This window comes from Phyllobates terribilis, unplaced genomic scaffold (genome assembly GCF_046119375.1).
Source record: "Phyllobates terribilis strain yellow unplaced genomic scaffold, ASM4611937v1 Scaffold_9__5_contigs__length_417890890, whole genome shotgun sequence".
NCBI classification, from domain to species: domain Eukaryota; kingdom Metazoa; phylum Chordata; class Amphibia; order Anura; family Dendrobatidae; genus Phyllobates; species Phyllobates terribilis.
This window is the reverse complement of record NW_027362769.1, coordinates 360103055-360112224: the sequence shown is the minus strand read 5'-3', so window position 1 is coordinate 360112224 and position 9170 is coordinate 360103055. Positions and strand designations below refer to the sequence as shown.

The 9170-nt window shown below is 50.5% G+C and overlaps 1 protein-coding gene across 1 annotated transcript; it reads right to left on the bottom strand.

Annotated features, from left to right (window-relative positions):
* Positions 1–635: 635 nt before the first annotated feature.
* On the bottom strand, positions 636–1518 carry LOC141161065 (histone H1.11R-like). Its single transcript, XM_073645848.1, has one exon. The coding sequence runs from the start codon at positions 1468–1470 to the stop codon at positions 763–765; it is 708 nt and encodes a 235-aa protein (XP_073501949.1). The 5' UTR covers positions 1471–1518; the 3' UTR covers positions 636–762.
* Between the last annotated feature and the right edge of the window lie 7652 nt (positions 1519–9170).

Sequence of the window (9170 nt, the reverse complement as noted above, 5' to 3'; positions counted from 1 at the left end):
GATAGGCTGACAGATTGCACCTCCCCACTGCAAATGCGGGAAAGAGAAAAAAAAATGGAGATCTTCATTGTTCCTGCAGAGATCCATCCCCTGCCCCGCTGTACACTCAAACTGCGTATTAACATTAATTTTCATCATTACTGAGAAAAAATCCAGTTATGATTTTGGTGCACGAACAGTTATCGAACATAACCTCGAACAGCCGAATTTTTCTCAAATTGTTCGTGTTCGCCGACCGGCTCGAACACCGCCCAAAACAGCTCGAATTTGAGATTGGCGAACAGTTCGAGTAGAACAACGCTCATCTCTAGGTGGCACTGATCATACAGCTCTGCAGGGGACAAGGTGGTGGCTCTGATCATACAGCTCTGCCGGGGACAAGGTGGTGGCACTTATACAGCTCTGGTGGGGACAAGGTGGTGGCATTGATCATACAGCTCTGCAGGGGACAAGATGATGGCACTGATAATACAGCTCTGCAGGGGACAAGGAGGTGGCTCTGATCATACAGCTCTGCCGGGGACAAGGTGGTGGCACTGATCATACAGCTCTGCCGGGGACAAGGTGGTGGCACTGATCATACAGCTCTGCCGGGGACAAGGTGGTAGCTCTGATCATACAGCTCGGAAGGGGGCAAGGTGGTGGATCTGATCATACAGCTCTGAAGGGGACAAGGTGGTGGATCTGATCATACAGCTCTGAAGGGGACAAGGTGGTAGCTCTGATCATACAGCTCAGAAGGGGACAAGGTGGTGGCTCTGATCATACAGCTCGGAAGGGGACAAGGTGGTGGCTCTGATCATACAGCTCTGAAGCGGACAAGGTGGTGGCTTTCTTGGCTTTAGCCGCCTTCTTAGCAGGACTCTTGGCAGCTTTGGGCTTGGTCGCTTTCTTAGCCGGACTCTTCGTCACCTTCTTGGGCTTCGGAGCGGCCTTTGGCTTCTTGGGGCTCTTGGCCGCCTTCTTGGCAGCTGCTGCGGGCTTCTTGGCCTTTTTCGGGCTCTTCTTGGCAGCGGTCGGAGCCTTCTTGGGCTTCTTAGGAGACTTGGCGGCTTTCTTGGCTGCAGCGGGTTTCTTGGGCTTGGCCGCAGCTGCTGACTTCTTCTTGGCCGCTTTGTCCTTAGTCTCCTGCTGCTTCTTGTTCAGCTTGAAGGACCCGGAGGCGCCGCTGCCCTTCACCTGGAGGAGGGCGCCCTTGGTGACCAGAGACTTGACGGCCAGCTTCAGGCGGCTATTGTTCTTCTCTACATCGTATCCTCCGGCAGACAGAGCCTTCTTCAGGGCGGCCAGAGACACCCCACTGCGCTCCTTAGAGGCGGACACGGCTTTCACGATCAGATCGGCGACGCTGGGACCGGAGGGTTTCTTGCTTTTCTTGGCGCCCCCGGCGGCGGATTTCTTCGGCTGTTTCTTGGATTTGGCGGCCGGTTCTGCGGGAGGGGGAGCGGCGGCTGGTGCGGTCTCGGCCATCGTGTGCTGCGGAACTAGAACACAAATATCTCCTGATAGGAAAACACTGAGGCCGGAGCTGGAGGCGCCTGTTATATGTACAGGCTTACTGCGCACTGATTGGCTGCTGATCTGCACCGTCCTGAGCATCTATTGGCTGACACTGAGCACAGGCCCCGCCTCCTCCCTGCTGAGCCCGAGTGAAGCTCCGCTCTCCCCTTGTGCTTTCCTGCCCGGGATAAAAGCCCTTTACCGGCTAACACCGGACAGCAGAGCGCGCTTTCTCCGTCGCTTCCTCTTCTCCATCATCTCCACTGACCGTTTGTAGCCGTCACCAGCAGAGATGCCGGGAAAGAGCCGAGAGGAGGTCCCGGGATCATCGCCGCCGTCCTCCCGATCTGCGCATCACTGTGTATCCGGGGAGATAAAACTGCTGCGGGAGCTCGTTCCTCCTATTCCCGGCTCTTGTCACCATCACAGGGATCTTTACTACAATATCCATCGTACAGGAAGCGGATTGTACGATGTGGGGACGACCTGGAGCTGCTGAGAGCCCATAAGGGTAACACAGGCGATGGCCTCCGCTGACTGCCACCTCCCTGACCTGTAATATAAGTACACCCCGAATGTGCAGAGTATTGGGGGGTGAACACGTATCCACATAGGGGGCTGATTGCAATCACCTATGTAATATCGTGTCTGACCCTGTGTGAAGCTGTGACGCTGCGGCAGGTAATGGAGGGAAGAGCTCTGATAAGGCGCCAGCTTCACAATGCGACTCATCCCCAACACAACATCTGTACAGCCCAGATCAGCAGCCTTATAGATGTCCCAGATAATAGAGCAACGTGTACAATATATATAGAGCTGCCTGTACAGTATATAGAGCAGTGTGTACAGTATATAGAGCAGCCTGTACAGTATATAGAGCAGAGTGTACAGTATATACAGCAGTGTGTACAGTATATATAGCAGTCTGTACAGTATATACTGTAGTTCAGTGTGTACAGTATATAGAGCAGCATGTACAGTATATAGAGCAGCATGTACAGTATATAGAGCAGCCTGTACAATATATAGAGCAGTGTGTACAGTATATAGAGCAGCATGTACAGTATATAGAGCAGCCTATACAATATATAGAGCAGCGTGTACAGTATATAGAGCAGTGTGTACAGTATATAGTTCAGTGTGTACAGTATATAGAACAGTCTTTACAGTATATAGTTCAGTGTGCACAGACAGTATATAGAGCAATGTGTACAGTATGTAGAGAGTGTGTATAGTATATAGAGCAGTATGTACAGTATATAGAACAATCTTTACAGTATATAGAGCAGTATGTACAGTATATAGAACAGTCTTTACAGTATATAGTTCAGTGTGCACAGACAGTATATAGAGCAATGTGTACAGTATGTAGAGAGTGTGTATAGTATATAGAGCAGTATATACAGTGTATAGATCAGTGTGTACAGTATATAGAGCAGTATATACAGTATATAGAGCAGCATTTACAGTATAAAGAGCAGGCAAATTTTGGCCACACACCAATACACGCCCATTTACCGATTTCTTTCTCCCCTGACAGGAGGAGTTGTCAAAGGGGAGCTGGTAATGAGGGGCATTCAGCAGACATCCCTCATCCCCATTCCTGTTATGGATTGCCCACTGATCCCCATTCCTGGTATACATGGCCCCCTCCACCCCAATCCTGGTATGCATGGCCCCCTCCTCCCAATCCTGGTATGCTTGGCCCACTCATCCCCATCCTGGTATGCATGGCCCACTCATCCCCATTCATGGCATGCATGGCCCCATCACAACCATCCTGGTATGCATGGCCCCCTCCTCCCAATCCTGGTTTGCATGGCCCCCTCCTCCCCAATCCTTGTATGCATGGCCCCCTCCTCCCCAATCCTGGTATGCATGGCCCCCTCCTCCCCAATCCTTGTATGCATGGCCCCCTCCTCCCCAATTCTGGTATACATGGCCCCCTTATCCCCAATCCTGGTATGAATAGTCCCCTCCTTCCCATCCTGGTATGCATGGCCCCCTCCTCCCCAATCCTGGTATGCATTACCCCCTCCTCCCCAATCCTGGTGTGCGTGGACCCCTCTTCCTCAATCCTGGTATGCATGGCCCCCTCATCCCCAATCCTTGTATGCATGGCCCCCTCATCCCCAATCCTGGTGTGCATGGCCCCCTCATCCCCATTCCTGGTATGCATGGCCCCCTCATCCCCATTCCTGGTATGCATGGTCACCTCATCCCCAATCCTGGTGTGCATGGCCCCCTAATCCCCTATCTTGGTATGTATGGCCCCACAATCCTAGTGTGCATGGCCCCCCATCACTGCACACATGAAAAAAATAAACGCTTCTACGCTCCTTCCTTCCTCCCCTCTGCTCCAGCGCTGTGTCCTGTGTGTCAGTAGCTGATCTCAGTATCTGAGCAGCGCATGACATCACTGCCATGCTCTATTAGATGCCAAGGTGAGTTGCGGGGATATTCACTCCTCTCCACACTGGGACTATGGGCGTGGACAGGAGTGAATAGTCACTCTCCTTATTAGTGCGCACTTTCAGCACGAGCGCAGCTCCTGCTGCGACTCCGCGATCCTCTGTGATCGCTACTAAAGAGAATGAATATTCACTCCTCTCCACTCCCATGGGCATGGAGAAGAGTGAATATTCATTATGTTTAGCAGGGGGCACACGTGGTAGTTGTGACTGCTGTCTACTACCTGTGCCCGCTGCTCCACCACCGCAACACCACCCTCCACAGCCGGGAGAACAGCTGAGCCGTGACGGGATGCGGTACTGAGCCCTCAAAGCGGGACAGTCCCGCCGAAAACAGGACGGTTGGGAGCTATGTGTACAGTATATATCTGTCAACATACAGTTGAACACACACAAACACAAAGTAACTGTAGGGGTTGCTCAGGCACCTCCTTATTGGGGAGAGTGCCTTTTATACAAGATGCCTCCGAACTGTTGGCTGGGGGAATCTTTGCAGGTGCGCACGCTGCCCCTTTAAGAGCATGGGAGCAGTGTAGTGTGCTCAGGAGAAGTGGGGAGAGGAGCGTGAGGATACTACCATGACCAGGGTAGTGAGTTTGTCAGTGTCCCTCATGAAGAGTGCAGGGGAACTATGTGAGGGCGCCCGCAATGGATAGTACAACCTTCTTGTAGTAATGCCCCATCCTGGTCATCTTCTTGCAATAATGTGCTCATCCTTGCTTGCTGCGAGTGGCCGAATATATCGGACGAGAGTCAGCAATGCAAAGCAATGGGTGCGAGAAAAAAATCGTCACACAGACCATGAGTGTATATGCACAGTGTGACCCGTCAGAATAGAATAGATAGAATAGATATATGCATAGAATAGAAAGAAAGATGTCAGTGAGATATATAATTAGCGCAGTACGTGTGTAGCTTACTGTACATGTATTTACATAGTAAAGAAAGAAAAAATGGTGTGGTGTCCCCCTCATTTTTCTTAATCAGCTTAGGGAAAGCAGACAGCTGGGGTCTGGTGTTATTATGCCGGGATGGGGTCACTATCCATGGATCTTCCCAGCCTATTAATAACAGCTCACTACTGATGGGGTAGGACTAAAATGCTCGGCTGCTTGCTGCTCGGGTCGAGCACATTGGAATACTCGGGTGCTCGACCCGAGCAACGAGCACAATGTAAGTCTATGGGAAACTCGAGCATTTTTCAGGCGGCTCCCCCCGGCAGTCTACAGAGGGCCTAAAAATTGCCCACATCGATGGGAACAGTGTTCAAATGGTATGGGAACAGCATTTCGGACTCCCAGGTCACTGCTGTCAACAACGTTGTCAGAGGTATTACGCAACTTTTACGGACTCACAAGAAAACATACAAAAACTAAACCAAAATGGATTTTCCTGGGAAATATGTTAAGGAACATCCTTTCCAGGGTAATGACTTGTATACAAGGCAAAATAAATAACCAAAACCAAAAATACTTCTCCACACCTTGGGCTATGATCACACGTAGCGTTTTTCATGCGTTTTTGCACTTTTGCATTGCTTTCAACCATGACAAATGCATTCATCGGGAAATGTCATTTTAACATTTTACAACCTTATCTGGCCATGTGGTGTGTGAGACATGATCAGACACATCCTGTTTCATTTATGAAGGAGGGGGACTCTGAAAGTCATAAAGCCTATTTTTATAGGGCCATCAGTGGACCTTTACTATTCTTAAAGGGCCAGCAGTCGGCCCTCACTATTCTTAGAGAGCCATCAGCCGGCTATGCTTTGCTGTTCCCATTTCTAAAGAGTGGGTCTCCTAAACTGTTATTGCATATGCAGTGAGTGGCAGGGCTGCCCAAAATGTGGACGCACCCCAATACCCCATTGAAAATTTGACGCACCCCAATACCCCTTTGAAGAGACTTAGAGGAGGGCCTCCTGAAAACAATATTCCCATTATTAGGAAGTGGGTCTCCTATACTGTTTGCCAATGCAGTGAAAGCAAGGGCTGCCAAAAATTTGGACCTACTCCAATGCCCCTTGGTAGAGATGTAGAGGAGGGCCTCCTGAAAACAATGTTCCCATTATTAGGAAGTGGGTCTCCCATTGTGTTTGCCTATGCAGTAAATGCAAGAGTTTCCAAAAATTTGGAGGAACTCCAATGCCCTTGGAAGGAGACGTGGAGGAGGGCCTCATAAAAAAAAATGTTCCCATTAGAAAGGAGCTAGTCTCTTATACTTGTAATGCCCATGAACTAAGTGTATGGGCTGACAAACATTTACCCCTGGGGGGTAAACATGAACATACTGTATAAATTTTTTTTTACGGGCATCATAAACACCCTTTAACAAAAATTATGTGGGTGTTTTGTGACGCTCACAGCCCTCACCCTGGGAAGTGGGATTACTCGGAGCCGGGTCAGATGTTGGGGGGGATGCAGTCGTGGCCTAGTCCCGTTCCGTGCCCAGGGCGGTCACATAAAAGATGTAATGGTCTTTCAGGGTTGAGTGGTATTTAAACTACGCCACCTACGGTTTCCGGTGATGGACACCAGCGCTGTTTCAGTCCACTGAGGCCGGTGTTACAGACAGCTAAGATGGGACGGCTCCCCGCAGGCAGAGCGAGCCTCAGGGCAGTGTGAGGAAGGAATGGTGGGTGCAGTGCCGCGCAGTAAATAACAGGCTGAAGCGGGGTGTGAAGTCATCCAGTGTTTTTACTCACATTAAGATGAACTTTAGCTGTAAAGCTTCCCTCTGCTCCTCGCGGCGTGCTGCGGCCACCGGGAAGGGGGTCCAGCACTTTCCAGATAGATCAAAAGCACCTGTCAAGACCCCGTTGGTGTGTTCCTCTCCTTCTCCCTCACTTTCTCCTACTCCTCCCGCTTGTGTCCCCCTCCGGGATCCACTAAGCAGCCAGGATTTTCCAAAAGTGACGTGAAGTACACAGTCAGATATCGGGGGCCGGTCACCCCTCTTGCAGCAGGAGTCCCTCTGACTAGGCCAGAATGAAGGTAGCAGGTGGCGTATGCCGCTCCGTCCACATCCCCCTGGGATCCTTTTGCCTGTGGAGCTTGTCTCCTCCGCTCCCCTCCAGGCCTTCTTAAGTAGGGACATTGACCGGGTAGAGACAGCGGTTAACTCTAGCCCGCTCCTCGTCTCAAGGCCAGAGCATGAGGACCGTGTATCTCCAATCAGCTGCAGGCTCTAACAGAAAGCCACGTTCAGTGATGAAGATCACAATCAAAGACCTTGAACTTAAGATGGCTGAAGATTATATATGATGCCATTAGTGCATCCTAAAAGTGTGTCCTCCACCCTCACCCACTACATTGTTCTCCCTATCTTTGGTACCCCTCATCTCCTCTATCCCGGCTGGGTCAGCACCCCGGTGCCTTAAAGCCCCCCTCAGGACAGGAGTGGTGTAGTATTGAATGGTGAAGTAGGGTCCTGAGAAGTGCTCCATCCTTACCTGGAAGAGGAGATGCCACACCTCTACTGAGGTGCAGTACCCCTGTGGCGACTGAACCCTCAGGGGCGCAATAGTTGCATAACGGACCACGGTCACCCTGGTGATATGGTGGTGAAGGATGAGGATGAGGAGAAGGAGGAGGACAAGAGCAAATAGCCAAAATCAGGAAGCATATACCCATGTGTGGGTGTGAAAAGGTGCATGGGAATACAATTCCCAAAAAAGACACTGGATTTCAGTTTATGTTACGCTGCTATCATCTGGTGTTGTTGAGAAGTCGGGCCCAATCCAGCCCATGTTCATTTCTATAAGAGTCAGCATGTCAACATTTTCAGTTTCGGTTATAATTGCACCGGCGGCACTAAAAACCCGCTAAGACAAAGCAGCAGCATTTTAAGTGAACAGGCGGATGCACTTATCAGTTATAATTCCACCAGCGGCACTAAAAACCCGCTCTGATAAAACGCTAGCGGCAAGGTAGCCCAGGACCTCCAAGGCATAGAGAGCCAGTTCATTCCACGTATCCAGCTTGAATACCCAATAATTATAAGGCACAGAGGAATCACGGAGGACGTTGGTACGGTTGGCAAGGTACTCCCTCAGCATCTGGCCAAACTTTGCACTCCTTGTGAGAGTACCCCACGCCTCAGGGCCTGTGCGATGAGAGGGGCTGTGAAAATTCTCTCAGAACTTTGACAGTGTTCCCTGGCCTCTGCTGGATTGAAGTTGTGTCTCTCTCGCCTGTATTCCTTGGTTGTCCAACAAACTGTGACCTCTGCCGCCAGCGGTTTCAGATGGGAGTTTTTGAAATAGCTCCGCAACAAGGGCCTTCTGGTACAGCCCCATTTTAGTAGACCTGTCCGCCTCAGGAATAAGAGATATAAAGTTCTCCTTGTAGCGTGGGTCTAGCAGTGTCACCAACCAGTAATGACTGTCACCCAAAATTTTGAGAACCTGAGGGTCACAGGAAAGGCAGCGTAACATAAACTCAGCCTTGTGTACCATACTGATAACAGGCAAGACTTCCATGTCCTCTCCAAGACGACAACTGACCAAGCTATCCTCCTCCTCCTCTCTGTCCTCAGGCCATCCACGCTGAACAGACGGTATGACAGTTGTGTTGGTAGTACCATCTATAGTGCATAAAACTAGCTCCAGTTCTACCTCCTCCTCCTCCTCTCCCTCATTGTCACCCAATCCACGTTGGGATGAGATGAGGCTGGGCTGTGTATAATCACCCTATATGGTTCCTTGATCCATCTCATCGTGCTCCACCTGCAATGCATCCTCTCTGATTGTGAGAGAAGACAGAAAGCGGGATGGTGACGGTAATTATGGCGTCATCGCCGCTCACCACCTTGGTGGAGTCCTCAAAGTTTTGGAAGGCGGTACATATGTCTGACATCCGTGTCCACTCCTGAGGTCTTATGTGTGGAGTCTGAACATCATACCGACGGCCTTGATGATGCTGGTACTCAAAAAATGCCCTCTTCTGCTCACAAATCCTTCCCAACATCTGCAGTGTAGCGTTCCAATGCGTGGGGACATCACACACCAGTCTGTGAGCCAGAAGTTGCAAACACTGCTGAAGCACGGCAAGGGCGGTGAAAGCTGTAGGTGACTTTCTAAAATGGATACACAGGTGGCATACTTTAGCAAGCAGATCCGGCAGCTCCAGGTAGGATTTGAGAAACTGCTGAACCACGAGGTTAAGCACATGGGCCAGGCAGGATATGTGTGTGAGC